Source organism: Pyxicephalus adspersus, chromosome 2, assembly GCF_032062135.1.
Source record: "Pyxicephalus adspersus chromosome 2, UCB_Pads_2.0, whole genome shotgun sequence".
NCBI lineage: Eukaryota > Metazoa > Chordata > Amphibia > Anura > Pyxicephalidae > Pyxicephalus > Pyxicephalus adspersus.
The window spans coordinates 140,305,681-140,319,946 of NC_092859.1; the positions used below are offsets into that span (position 1 = coordinate 140,305,681).

A 14,266-nucleotide genomic window follows, 5' to 3' on the forward strand; every position below is an offset into this window, starting at 1 on the left:
TTATTGCATAAGGGATATTGCTTATCCCTTCTGTAATAAACAATCTGTCTGTTCCTAATATTGAGGTGTGGAACTAGTTCCACTGTAACTTATAGCTCCCAACTCAAAGGTTCTCTAAATGACAAAATGCCTACATCATATTTATCAGTAAATAACTACATATTTATCAGTAAATACCTACATCTTTATTAGTAATAAACCACATTTTTACCAGTGGCTTTGCAAATGCTTTTTTTTTTATTATAAATGCACTCTCATCGGCCTTTCTGTCTTAAGGACACAGTAATGTTTATAGAAGTGATTACCTTATCTGCATCATGAATTACAACTTAATAAACTGACTTTTATCTCTGTTCCTGAACAAGATTTATTTTAGGTATGGTATTCTGTTACTGAGAAAAAAAAGTCTCGTCCATCTGTTCTGTAGTGGCTTGGCACTGGTTTTGATTGCTAGTGACATTTGCATGCTGTGTATTGTAAATATTGTAGGGTGCCCTCCACCATACTTTACAGGATATAATAATTCATTACAGTTTTGTGACCATATAAAGGCACTCATGTGCAAGGCTGGCATGTCATACAATGTATAACACAAACTTTCCTTTACATTAATGTGGTTGTATTATGTGAGACTAGGCTCATATTTTCCTTTCCTTATAATGTTATTCTCTATCATTAAGAATAGCCTATGTATTAATAGCACAGAGGTGTGCAACAGCTCCTGAAGGGTGATGGTTGGTGCTCAGGAGGCCTCAAGGCATTACTGTAGCCCCAGGTTAGGTATATAATGTATTGCCTTGCATACCACAAAATTACTTATATAGATGTAAGTGAAACACATGCAAATGATTCAAGGACATTTCAGGGAAATGTTATATGAATAATTGGATAATGTAAAGTGGAACTAAAGTAAACAATTCCCCTTTGCTTTATTTGCCATGCCATTTTTTAGGAACAGACTGCTGTTTAGATCAGAAATGGTAAACGGAGTTGGTTTCCTGTCTAAAAGACTCCGAACAAACCAGTAATGTATTACTCTTAGATCGTAAGCTCTTCAGGACAGGGTCCTCTCTTCCTCCTGTGTCACTATGCAACCCCTATTTAATGTACAGCGCTGCATATTAGGCTTTGATAATAGAGAGAAGGAGATAAGCTTCTAATTGCTAAGTTAACAAACCAGGAAAATTCTCAAAGACAGATGAATTGACTGTAGGCATTAACGACTGTAAGCATTTTTTTACCTACTGTATATGTACAGCTTTACAACTTTTAAGCTGGTAACCTAATGATTGCCAATGATCCATAATGGTTGCTACCTTCACTAATGTACACTGAAAATGAGGGAATTAAGTTTTTACTCTTACTTTGGGACAAAGGTGGGTAGGACAACTATACGGGCAATAAAGAAATAGAGGTAGGTTTTTATTGTAGGTTATGCCAGACTTTAATTACTCTTTAACATCACATCATGTCAAAGCGGTACATTTGACATTTAAAAAATACTTATTATTTTAAATTTCCCACCAGGTCCCACCCCCCAGCACATCACCTCTGCACGCTCACGTGTCCCATGCCTGTCCAGTATTTGCATTCCCTGGCCTATCGTCCCAGATGTTTACACGGGGGGGCGCAGATGCCAGGTAGGCATCGCCAGAGGACATAGATGCCAGGCGAGCATCGGCGGAGGACGCTCCGTGCTCTTGGGGACCAGGTAAGCCCCTTACAATTCCCCCGAGTAAGGCTCAGGGTTACCACTTTTGTTACTGAAAATAAACCCCAAGCCACACTCAGGAATACCGCCAGGGAGGTTAAGTAGCATTTTAATAATGGTGGCAGGTGTGACAAAGGGACAAATGATGCACCCTGACTTTTTACCCCCTACTCTTGTGTTTAGTTTCTTTAATGAATCCGTTTGACTTTGTGCCCCCCTTTTCAATAGCTATTTTTTGTACTCCATAAAGCCCTTTCCAAATAATAATATTATAACAATTAATTTAGGGAGATGGGAACAGGTGTTGGCTAGCACTTTGCCAGCAGTTCGGCAGCACTTTATGAACCAGAATTTGAACATTTGGTGACAACAGGAGCTACTCAACCATTCGCTACCGCCCTCATGTAATCCCAATGTGTACCCATGAGTGACTGTGGTTTCCAGGCATAAGGGAGTGGTAACCACACTACAACCTCACTAATTATCTGGACATTGCTTTACTGTTGCCTAAGGAAAAAAGATGAAACACAGGCACTCAGCAGAGAAGCAAGATAATGGACGGCCATAGCATCAGGTAGCATATATAGTATATAATTCTCTGTATCCTGATAAGCACAAATTTAAAGACCAATTTTGAACAGAGGGAGGAAAGATTTTTCTAGCTGTGTTTGTTCAAAATATGGTTTTATAGCTGTCAATGTCTTTTTCAAAAAGAGATTTATTCTCAGGAATCTAGAAGAAATTCTCTTTAGCAGAAACACAAACATAAATTAATAAAAAAAAGAACTTTTTCAGTGGAGCGCAGAAGTGCCAAAAACTTTATGGCTGTCTTTTTTCCCATTAGAGATATTTATCTTTATATCCTGACACCAAGACTAAGTATAAAAGAATACCAATTTTTAAATATATATTTTTAAAAAATATATCCAAAGACAGAATATTTTATTTTGGATGGTGCAAGGAAAGATTACAAACCTTTCATCAGTTTTTATTCCTATGTGTGTCACGAGCATTGGAGACCTGCTGCCATAAAGCATGGCCTATGTTGAAGAATCTGGTCCTACTGGTCCTACTAATCATACCAAATATTGTTCAAAGCCATATGTGATGAAGTACAATGCATACAATTTAGGTTTTAAAAAATAACATTTACAAAAATGACAAAAGTGAAATATGGGTGCAAAAATGATGTAGCCAGGTAAAGTTTTTTTTTATTTCTATAGTGCATTACCTGTATGCTGCCACTTCAAGGCTGAGTCCAGTCTTTGCTTGCATAAGGTCATGATAATCCTTTAGTCTTTCTGTAATATTTACAGTAATAGTCTTCCTCTCAGCCTCCAGCTGTTCTATTATGACCTGCAGGGTAAAAACAGAAATGTTATATAATGTAATACTTCAGGGGTGATGAATTTCTTCATCATTCAGGATCTGCATCATGCTTGTGTTTTAGAAATTGACATATCAAAAATATAAGCAATCCTTTTTTCCCCAAGCGGCTTCCCCAAAACCCCCTTTATAGGGGACATTCTATTAAAATAGAAATACTGCTTAAACAGTCTGGGCCACTGTCCCAAATTACCTACTGTAGAAGATGTAAAATTAATCTAAAAAAAGAAATAAAATTATACTTGTGTCACTCAATTATCCACAATGATGGTTAAAAAGTCACCATCCTTCTAGGAAGATGCTTTTGAGAAACCTTTTGAGAAGGTAGTTCAGTTTATTGCAAAAGCATCTTCTTGAAAGATTTTGGATGCTCCATATTTATCAGGAATCTTCTTGGAAGGATGGTGATGTCATTCTTGCCTAGGCACTGCCAATAGAATTTAATACTTAGGTAAATATTCTTTTTTTTATTACATTTATGCATTTTACACCTACAAGTAGTGATTTGGGGTGTAAGGTACCAGACGTTGTAAAAAGATCTTCCATGTTAATATTTTTAGTGGCCACGTTTTATTCACATGGCCAAATCCTAAAAAAATTGTTGCTGTAATTGCACAAGTACCTCTGCCACTGATAAAGTTTGCATCAATCTGCCACTGATACATTGCTGGTAACCTTGGTATGGTATGGCTGTTTATCATATTATTTATTTATTTTATTTATTATTTATATCATAGGATTTTTTTTATCATATATTATGAAAATATCTCAATGGAGTTCTATAGGGTATATCTAAAGCCAAACAAAAGTTTTTATTCGTTTTTGGTTCAATGCATTAAACCACTGTAAAGATTTTTTACGTGTTGTTGATTTTCCTTACTTTCTCAGAGCCACAACAGGAAGTTGAATGAATTTTATATAAAGTACGGTAGGTCCTTTGACACATAAACCCCCAGTCCTTATACGGTAAGTCCTTATTGTAATATTTTCCTGTATCCGCGTTCTGGTAACAACTCAAAATTTTGTATTTTCTTTGTTTAAGAAAAATGTATTTTTTTGAGATCTGTTTGAATTGCTTCTGATGTGTTTCTGCTTTTGTTTGCATTGACATTCGGAGAACAAAATAGCAGTTAAAACAAAGCAGCACAGCAAGTGATCATTTTTCCAGTTTGATGTATAATTGTGTTCAGAATGGATTCTGAGTAATTTATAACCATAGCCATGTCTATAAGGAAGAATCAAAGAAATCCAGATGGCAACAAATCAACAGTTTACTTTTTCCTAACTACAAGAATAATGATAATGATGATCTGAAAACATCCTACAAGACAACAATTCTTTTTTTTTGGCTTTAGTTATTACAAAAAAACACTGTATGGCAATATTTCATTGCCTGCTGCCCAAACGATTGCTGTGCCAGGGGCTACTCAGTTGGCACACCTCATATTGAACTACATACATCTTCATTATGAGTGATGTACTTCGCCCACATCTGCCCTTTGCTAATGTCATCTTTCAGTAAGTTATGCTGACATCACCTTAGACACAGTTGCTTGTTGAACATCAACAAACTATTCACCGAATAGCCACTCATCTTTCTAATTATAAGCAGCCCACTCAGCTCAGTATCTAATGCATGAACCCAAGTATCTGATATTACTTCATACTTTTTTATGCAATATGTAACACCGATGTGAAAGATCATATATACAGTAGTGTCAAATAGTGGGTACAACATATTTAAATAGGTATACAATGGTTCTTTAATAAGATTAGCCTACAGATAAAGGTGATAAATAAAAACCCAAGTATATATTGCATTTTAGTAGCCTATAATCTGATATTGTCCTCTTTAGCAGAAGTGACATTTTGGATAATATATCACAAGTGTCACACTTTTACATTTTTGACAACCCTCCAAAGAAAAAATTAATCAGCTGCAATATGTTTATGGGTTTCCATAAAAAACCCATTTCAAACCCCAACAGCATTTTATTGAGAAACCAAGGCTTTGACTAGGCTAATCAATAATCCCTGATTTCTTTGTTTTGCAGCCAATACTTGTTGGATTTGCTAGTGTGTTATAATTACATAATACATAATTGTGTTAAAAGATCTATTTCTAATTTAGCTTTTAGACAGATGTTCTTATCAAACACACTTTGGATTAATGTAGACGCCTGGAGAAGACTATAGGAGAACCTGGAAAACCTGATCCAACATCAGTCCAGATCAATTTCAGGTTTGTCTATCTTCTCCAATTTTAGGAGAGATTTAACAAGTCAGACCCAACCTGATCCAGCAAACCTAGAAATGGATTTCCTAAAAGTCGATTGCTATTTGTTAGCAAATGTTTTCAATCCTGGACCAGATCTGTTCCAAGGTTGCAGGATCACCCAGCTGAACCAATGAAAGTGTGTCCTCTCCAGCTTTGGAGCGCTTTAATAAATCAGGTCCAATGACTGCAAGAAGAACAGACCCTAAAGCAACAAGATAAACTCACAACATAACATTTTTATCGGCATATTTAAAAGTTCTGATCTACAGAACTACCTGCAGCTTGAGACGCTAGGCTCCTTTCAGACTTGCGGGCAAAAACCAAGTGGTTAGTAATTTCCAAACTGCCCCTGTTTAACTGTGCCCCTGTTTAAAATGTGCTTTTATAGTTAACTGCTTTGTTGTGCAGTTGAGTGCAGTTAAGGTTGAGGTGTGTTCTTCCTCCAGAGTAATAAAACTAACCAGATGGCCGGAAGTGATTTTCTGCATTCAAGATCCATGCCTCAATCCCCCTCAGCCACTGCCACTTGCACAAAATGGTTCTAAGTGGGAATATTTGAGAACAGTTTTAAGCTTGCAGAATGCTGCAATCAACCACCAGTCTGAAACTCCAGTCTAAAACCCTAGCCTTCTTATCCACTGCTGAGACAAACATAAGAAAAGATGTTTTAGGATTCCCAGTGTATGATGGGTTGTGTTAAGTGCATAGGGATGAACTGGTAAATGTCTTGAATGCTTTGGTGTGCTGAGTGTAAACAGGTGCATGCTCTGTTGTGTTTGGATTCTGGCCTGCATAATGAGCATTGCGAGAGGATTGCGAATAGGGAGTGTTAAGAACACCATCGCAATTAGTGCTATGTGTTGAGTATATTGGGCTGTATGTTGTAGTATTCCAGGGGTAATAAGGTGCATACTGCAGTATAATGCAAGTTTGTGGGTAAGGTAAGGTACATCAGTTATATAGCAATGTATTTTAAACATTGCTGCCTGGTTCCTGCTCTTCTATTCTTTACAACCTAACTTCACAGATGGTCTAAAATCTCCCTCACCATAGCTGGTATGTAGAATCCAAACACTTTCTAGTGCAAGTAATATGGAGGGTGGAGGGTTGTTATGTTTCTAAAAAGGACAGGACTAATGTACACTTTCTGTATACCCCTCATTTCCATATCATTCAGTAGAGCAGTGGTTCCCAACCTTTTGGAGCTCACAGACCACTGATCTTACAGACTCAAGACCGCGTATGTGCGGGGAGCCGCTTCTTACTCAAAGGGGCAGAAACTTCCCCGAGTGACGTCATGTTGCCAGAACCTGCCCACTCTCCCATCACAAGCTCAGATCAGGGACACAACCCGCCCAAAGCCTGTAATCTGTACAGGCGACATGTTCCACCGCTCTGGCCGGTGCACCCCCCCTTGCAGGGTCCTTTTCCTGACCTCGCTGGGGGTGCAACGGCCAGAGCCGTGGCCCACTAGTGGGTTTGGGATCTCTGCAGTAGAGCATCACTCCTCATCCTTTTTGACTGAAGAGAACCCATTGAAATAACTTTCAGGTCTTCAGGGAACCCTTGTTATAGTTACTATACCCACAGCTCACAGTACATCCATGTGGTGTTCATTTGAATGCTGGCCAGTGGAAAGAATATCACCCTTACAGATAGCCAAAAACATCATTGGTGTCACTTAAGCTGACCTGAGAAGCACAGAGGAGCCCTGGTTGAGAAAATCTGCAGTACAGTAACTTAGGTCAAGGTATATGTGTTATGCTAAGGGAGGTGTTTTTATGGGTAAGTGGTTTTGCTGTTAGCAAGATGTAACCTCATGGCTTAAAAAACACAACAATTCCTTTCCTCTCCTGCAACTGACTTTTCACAATTTCCACTTTACTTCTTATTACTCTTTTGTTGTTTACAGCCCAGGTAAACCCATATTTGAACAATCAAGTTGATAAATGAATTCCAACAATGTTTAGAAGCTAAGTGGTCATCAAATGTGCAAGCACACTGCATTGCAGCTATTTCTTCTTATATCTGAATTTACCCGTGACAAGGTCAATTAGATGTGACCATATGATACCCCAACTAGGAAGTACAATGCACATTTTCCAGCAGTCCTGCATTTCAGTGGATACCATATATTTTCCAGAGAAGGGGGTAAGTAGTTTTGGAAGGTAAGGTGGTGAGCAATTGTTGGACCTCTACAGAGTCTATAGAGGTCAGGGCTGTGTGGATAGTGCACAGCTAAAGCCACAATACTTAATACTTATAATTTACACTAATCAACATGACCCCTTTAAGAATTGGCTTCATTTGATTTTGGATTTAGTTGGACTGAAACCCCAGCCTCATAGCACTGACTTGTACCCGGGAGCCTTTGCTTTAAAATTTGTTGCTATTTCTTTAAAACAAATCCTATATTCTAACAGGTCAACAAAGCAAGGGTAGAATGGCAACCCAGTGAAGACTAGTTATATAAGTAATATAAGTAATAGCCTATATAGTTTGCAAGAGTTTTATTTGAATTCCCAGCAATGACACAATAACAACTAAATGGTATTATTTATTTTTGTACATTATTTCGAAGATACAAGATGGACACAAACTTGGATTTCTACAAACTACTGAAGATGATGTCACTGCTCAGAATACAATGACCTTTCGGAGTCATTCAGCCATTTCCTCCCAGAAAGATAAGCAATGCCTTCAGTAACAGGACATTTTAGAGGACATTTACTCCCATACTTGTTTTCAGCAGTGATGTTCTATTTATATGAAAAAAAAATTCATTCTTTTTCTCTATAGAACATCATTTCTATATAATGGTTAAATTAAAACATCCATATTTATCAGTTTACTGCATTAGGTTATTAAATTTCAATGAATAGTGGATTTTAACATCCAGCTTCTGCCAAAGCTGTATATTGTTTCAGATATAACTGGTAAAAGTAAATACTTCTGATACATTTTTATGGCTGTTAGGGAGAATAACCATTTTCATTCTCTGTTATAGCAGAAGAAATAAGGAGTAGCAGGTAACCACATATGGTATAAATAACATAGGTTCTAGGTTTTCCCCATTTTATTTAAAAGGAAGAATATTTCTGCAGTTTGTATTATAACTGAAAGTGGTTTCCCTGTCTGAAGACTATGGTAAAAATCCGACACGGGTTCTATTTCTACATACAGCATGTATTGAAGTTATTATTCTGTACTTGATTTCCTGACGTACCAACTGCATTGAAAATTTACTGAAACCAGAAATTACACTGCAAAATTGACAGCTGGAGTAAGTCACCTTCATAGATATGCCAGCAATGAAACTGCAGTATCTGCCTGTTACCAGCATTTTAATTTGTTCATCCCGTATTGCAATGAAGGAATATAACCACATGATGCCCTAGCCCCATGTTATCGTATAGCGCAGGTCTTATCAGCATGTCACAGATGGTTTGGGTCAAAAATTAATATTTCTTCTTGATAAACATAAATTTTAAGGCACTGTAAGGTGACGAAATGCCACAAAGTTATTCCAAACGTCAATAGTGTACAGTATAGTGTATATGCAAGAGAATCAATTTTTTTATGTTGTTAAAGTTTCTGTAAAATACTCATCACAAATTGTTGTAATGTAAGCTGAGTTTTAAAACGTATTAGCACACAACTTTGTATGCTTACGTGGATCTTATCTCTTTTAAAATTGTCCATAGCATTTACATTAAAAACCAGAGGTGGCACTTATTTTAGTGTTGCTGCCATGTATGCCCTGTACAGAATATGCCATGAATATTTGTGCCAAATGTGCTGCTTGTACATGCTCAATGTTGTTTACATTCAGTGGTGTACATGGTGGTCATGTAATATATGTTATTATGTGTATATCATGTTTTAACTACAGGTGCGTATAGCATGTGCAAGAAGTTGTGCTAAATCTAGGTTGTGCATGTCCCGTGACGTATGTATACAGTTTTGTGCTGTGTATGCCATGTACTGTGTATGTTCTAAGAGACCTGTGCAGTGTATATTCTGTGTTCCATTTATTCTGGACTGTGTTTCTATGTACATTCACATATGCTATGAGCTAAGCATGCAGTAAATGCTTATGTTGTGTATGATCTGTGTTATAAATGGGTGACCCCATTCACTCCCTGGGAATGCAGTTACTCCAGTGCTGGCATGCAGAATGTCATCATCATATCCTTAATGGATAATTGTATTTTAAAGTGCAGTTATCCCGTTTGGCTCCTTGCCAGAACTAACCAACCCCTCTCCCTCCACTGATGCATATATACCAAGACCCAATGGCTCCTGGTCATGTCAATGCATTACAACCCCAACACTTCTACAGATCCATGCCCCCAGGCAAGCAGAGGCAGCCCCAAAAAAAGTCTATGGAACTGCAATACACAAAAGTGACTAGGAGAAAGCTGAATGTAAAGATCAGAAGGCCTGTGGCCAGTGTCAGACTGGGGACCTGGGGCTCACGGATGAAAGTGAGAAGGAGGGTCCACCAGAATGCATAGCTTCCAATTGGATATTTTTTGTAAGTCAACAGGGTGCATCAAAGGGCACAAAAAAAAATTGGGAGCATGTTACTGGGAGCCCACCGAGGGATTTTTCTGGTTCTCCTGCAGGCCAGTCTGATAATGGACATGGCTATTGAATTTTGGTAACTCATGGGTGCAAAGGATGGATTAGTTTAAATCAGGGGAAAGGTTTAAGCTTTTAAAGCACAGTTATACCACTTCATACCTGGCAAATCCTTAAATACATAGTTGATAACCATAGATGAAAGCTGTTTTACCTTTTATAGGTTTTTACAGCAAGGTCCCTGTCAGCGTATGTGTAGATGAAGAACACATAATTGGCTTAGAGTGCTGGCACCCCTTCTCTTATTTATACCATACAGGGGATGCCATAGGGCTAAGGCCCAAGTACTGACCCTAAATACATTTCAAAGAACAATAATTATCTTTAAAAGATTGCATAATTGCATTAATGTTTTTTTCCTATTCCATAAGGATTTGGAGATCAGTTTTAAAATATTTAATGGTTGTGTAACACTCCATAATCTCCTCTGTACCCAAACAGACTCCACTTGCTTGGAAGTTTTCATTAAGAACCAAAAAGGAAATTCATACGTGCAGGCGACGTCTGTTTTGTACATTTTCCACACTTTTTCTCGTTACTATAAAGAAATATAAAAATTCCATGTCACAGGAAATTACACCATCAAGTACTTATCCTGGTTATGTAATTCCCTCTGGATAATTTTGTCAGATTACCACTTTAGCTGTGAGTATTTTCTATGAGAGCGTATTAACAATCTTACAAGTGTTTATACCCAGAAGTGCTAGAGACCCAAGCTGGCAGAATAGAGAAAATCTGGGGTAATATATGGTGCTCATAGTGGCAAAGTTTATTCAAGAACTTCTACTTAAGACTACATGGTGTTATTAAAGTGCATGGAAAGGTAAAAGAAGACTACTGAGATAAAATATAGAATGTGAAATTCAACAGTACTGTCATGGACGGGGGTTCCTATTCATTGAGAGAAGTACTGTCCAAATTACACAGGACACCTGGCGATACAGATGCTCATTTAGGATCTGGGATGACACGAATCCTAAGAGCTCACTTGTAGGCACAAGAAATACTAAATGATGGGGACTGGAATTGGAATGGGAGTCACTGGATAACACATGGACTGCGGGTACACTAGAGTCACTGAATGGCTCATGTACTGGAAACACACTGGAGTCATTGGGCACACTGAGGTTAAAACTACCTAAAGGCTAGAACCTGGACTGAAGGAGACAGGAAAAATAGGTATACTAGTAAGTAGAGCAACAGTAGGGGGGTAGGGGACTGCAAAAGCAAAGTAACATGTTTCTCTAAGGCAGGGCCACAAGTTTTTTCAAAATAATGGATGGCACCAATGAGAAGAACTGCATGAAACTCAGAAATGCCAATGCCATGTGCTTGAGGGGATACCTGGTGATGGATTCCATGGTAGGGGAGTATGATTGTGATACTCCCCCCCCCCCCCCCCCAATAACTGTGTACTGTAGTCTTCTTCATGGGTAAATAAGGCATCCCCCTGAAAATAAGCCCTAGAGCATATTTTGGCCTTCCAAAAAAAATAAGACCGTGTCTTATCATCGGGGAAACAGGGTAGTATTTTGTTCCAACAAGGTATTGGATGGCAGTGCACCAGTTAGGTTAAACAATTTTGGGCAAATCCATAGTGGCGCTCCTGAATGTCAAACCATTTGGCTACTCAATTTCAATTACTTCTGTTTATTTGTACAGCAGCTAAACAAGTGCTAGTCAGAGCTTGGAGTTTTGCAACCCTTGCTGTCACTCAAGGGAAGCAGAAGATGTCCTGTATCTTTTTATTAAAATGTGGGCTATTTTAATTTTTTTAATCCCTAAATTTAATAATGCTTTCTCTGCTTTCCTTTTTTATTCTTTATTCTCTCCTTTATTTAAATATGGGTTTGCCCTACCTCTTGTGTGCAGCACATGTTCCCTTGTTGATTCAATAGAAGGCCTAGGTGGTTATTTTGTTAGGCTGGTATTGAAAACATGCTTTCCACCATAAGATACATTGTATTGCTGTTATTGACGATCAAGGTTTTTTTTGTGCTGTTTTTGTTTTCCTACGGTTTATGTATGTTAATTCTGCTTTTGGTTATTGTTTCTAATGTTGTTTCTTAATATTAATTTATATTTTTTGAAGTTTATTTTAACATTTATTGAAACAAAAAGATATCAAAACAGAAAGATATTTATGTGTTCATGCTTACTTCTTCCTTCAGTCTTTCGGTACTTAATTGGTAAACATTAAAATAACCTAGGTCTTTATAGAATGTATGGGTTTAAGATCAGTATTTTGTGATTTGACCCTATACAGTCATCTTTCTCAACCATTTGAACATGGGGGAACCTTTAAAAAAACTTTCAAATATCCTCAGAATTCCTCTTTCATTGCTGGCCATTGGGAAGAATGTCACCCTTACAGATAGACCAGAGGATCATTGGTGTATTGACCTGAGAGGCACAAACTGCTAATTGCTCATTGCTTAAAGAACCCCTAGAAACCTCTGACAGAACCCTGGTTAAGAAACAAAGTTAAAGTTTAAATGTCCGGTTCAAGAAAATGAAATAAAAAATTATTAGTTAACGCCTCTATTTAACCTGCGCATTACACAGCAAAACAAGCTGTCATCATTCCAGCACAAGAAGTGGTGGATGAGGGACATGTAAGTAATTTTAGTATTCCATGTCTCTGGTTACACTGGCTCAGTCTCGCTGTCTGTGTGTACAGCAGGTGGATGAGCTTGCAGTTTATTATCAGAAGCAACACACAGTAGAATATGGAAGGATTATCATTTATGGGATACTATTATTAACTTGCATAGCCATTATGTTGTGCTTGGTTATTTAATAGGATAGGAATCCTAAAGCAACACAAGGCATATAACGCCAGAGAAAGTTTCTGGTGTGTCAATAAGGAAACATGTTGAAATATGCATTTATCTGAAATGGGGATGATCAAGTTACTCTTTATTTGCTGGTTTGTATACTATACGATGCTTGGTGGCAGCATTTATGAATAATGATGTTCCCACACCCCTACACACAATCATGGATAATTTTGCTTATGTGGACATTAGCAACAAAGGTAACAACTCTGCATTCATGTGCAGTTGATACTCACTGATATGTAACAGTTACTTTGAGAGAAATCAAAAAGCTTGTCCTAAGATGCCCCTAAGAGGTAACATTCTTTTTTCATATGTCATAAGAACAACCATGGCTTATCCTATTAAGAAATAAACAGTTTTATGGTACAGTAGAACTCAGGTTATCCAGAACTCCGATAACTAGAAAATTCAGATAACCGGCACCTGACAGCTCCGCTTTCTTGATTGCTGCTGCAGCCCTAGCGGAGCTGTAGCATGTGTTCTGCATTCAAGGCCAAATATCACAGCTCCGCTAGGGCTGTGGGAGCAATCAAGAAAGCGGAGCTGTCAGAAAGCAGAGTAGAGCTCCGCTCCAAAATTGGCTAAGAAAAGGGAGACCCTGATGACAGCGTAAGCATCATCAGGGTTTCCCTTTTCTCAGCCATTCAGCACTAGAGGTGAATGGGGACAAGTCTCCCCATTCAAGTCTAGTGGTAAATGGCTAGAAAACCTCAGTTTCAGAGTAACCTCAGGTAACCGGAAACTACACTTATCCGGATTCGGCCATTCCCTGTGGGTGCCAGATAACCGAGGTTCTACTTTATTATTATAATTATACTTGGATGTCATCTGGCCTAGTGAAACCACTTTGGTCCTGCAGCACCAAGATCAGAGTTTTAGTTCTCCCATTTATGTTCTCCCAATGGTGAGTGAGATTTCTTTAGGTGATCCAGCATTCTCCTACAATTTAGAAACCCACTTGAGACTCCACTGTGAACGTGCTTGTGGGAAGAGCAGCCTCAATCAGTTCATGTACCCACATCGAAAATCAAACTGACTGACTGACAAAATGATGAATCGGGGGAAGGGGTGACTCATTTTTTTTACTGTTCTGCATTATAGATTGAGATAACTTTTTCCTTGGACAATATGCTTAATAGGACCCAATAGTATTTTTTTCTAGGTTTATTGATGCAAAGCAATGCATAATATGTTGGCACTATTAAAGCCCAACTCCAGCCTAAATGTTGTGTTTTTAAACAGGGTCTGCCATGTGCAAATTTCCCATCACTTCCTGTCTTGGAGATACCAAGGTATGGATGTGAAAGCAATAAAAACCTAAACAGGTATACTGACCCCTACTTTTGCTGCTATCTGTGTCCCAATTTAAGGGGTATCCCATCACTTCCTGTCCTTGTGACATCCTGT

The 14,266-nt window shown here is 38.1% G+C and overlaps 1 protein-coding gene across 1 annotated transcript in view; it reads right to left on the reverse strand.

Moving 5' to 3' along the window:
• Nucleotides 1-14,266, reverse strand: part of SYNM (synemin) — a 32,565-nt gene that overhangs the window by 15,766 nt on the left and 2,533 nt on the right. Inside the window, exon 2 of the mRNA XM_072402668.1 lies at nt 2,943-3,067. Within this exon, the coding sequence (XP_072258769.1) occupies nt 2,943-3,067 (125 nt within the window). The remainder of the gene's footprint in view (nt 1-2,942; nt 3,068-14,266) is intronic.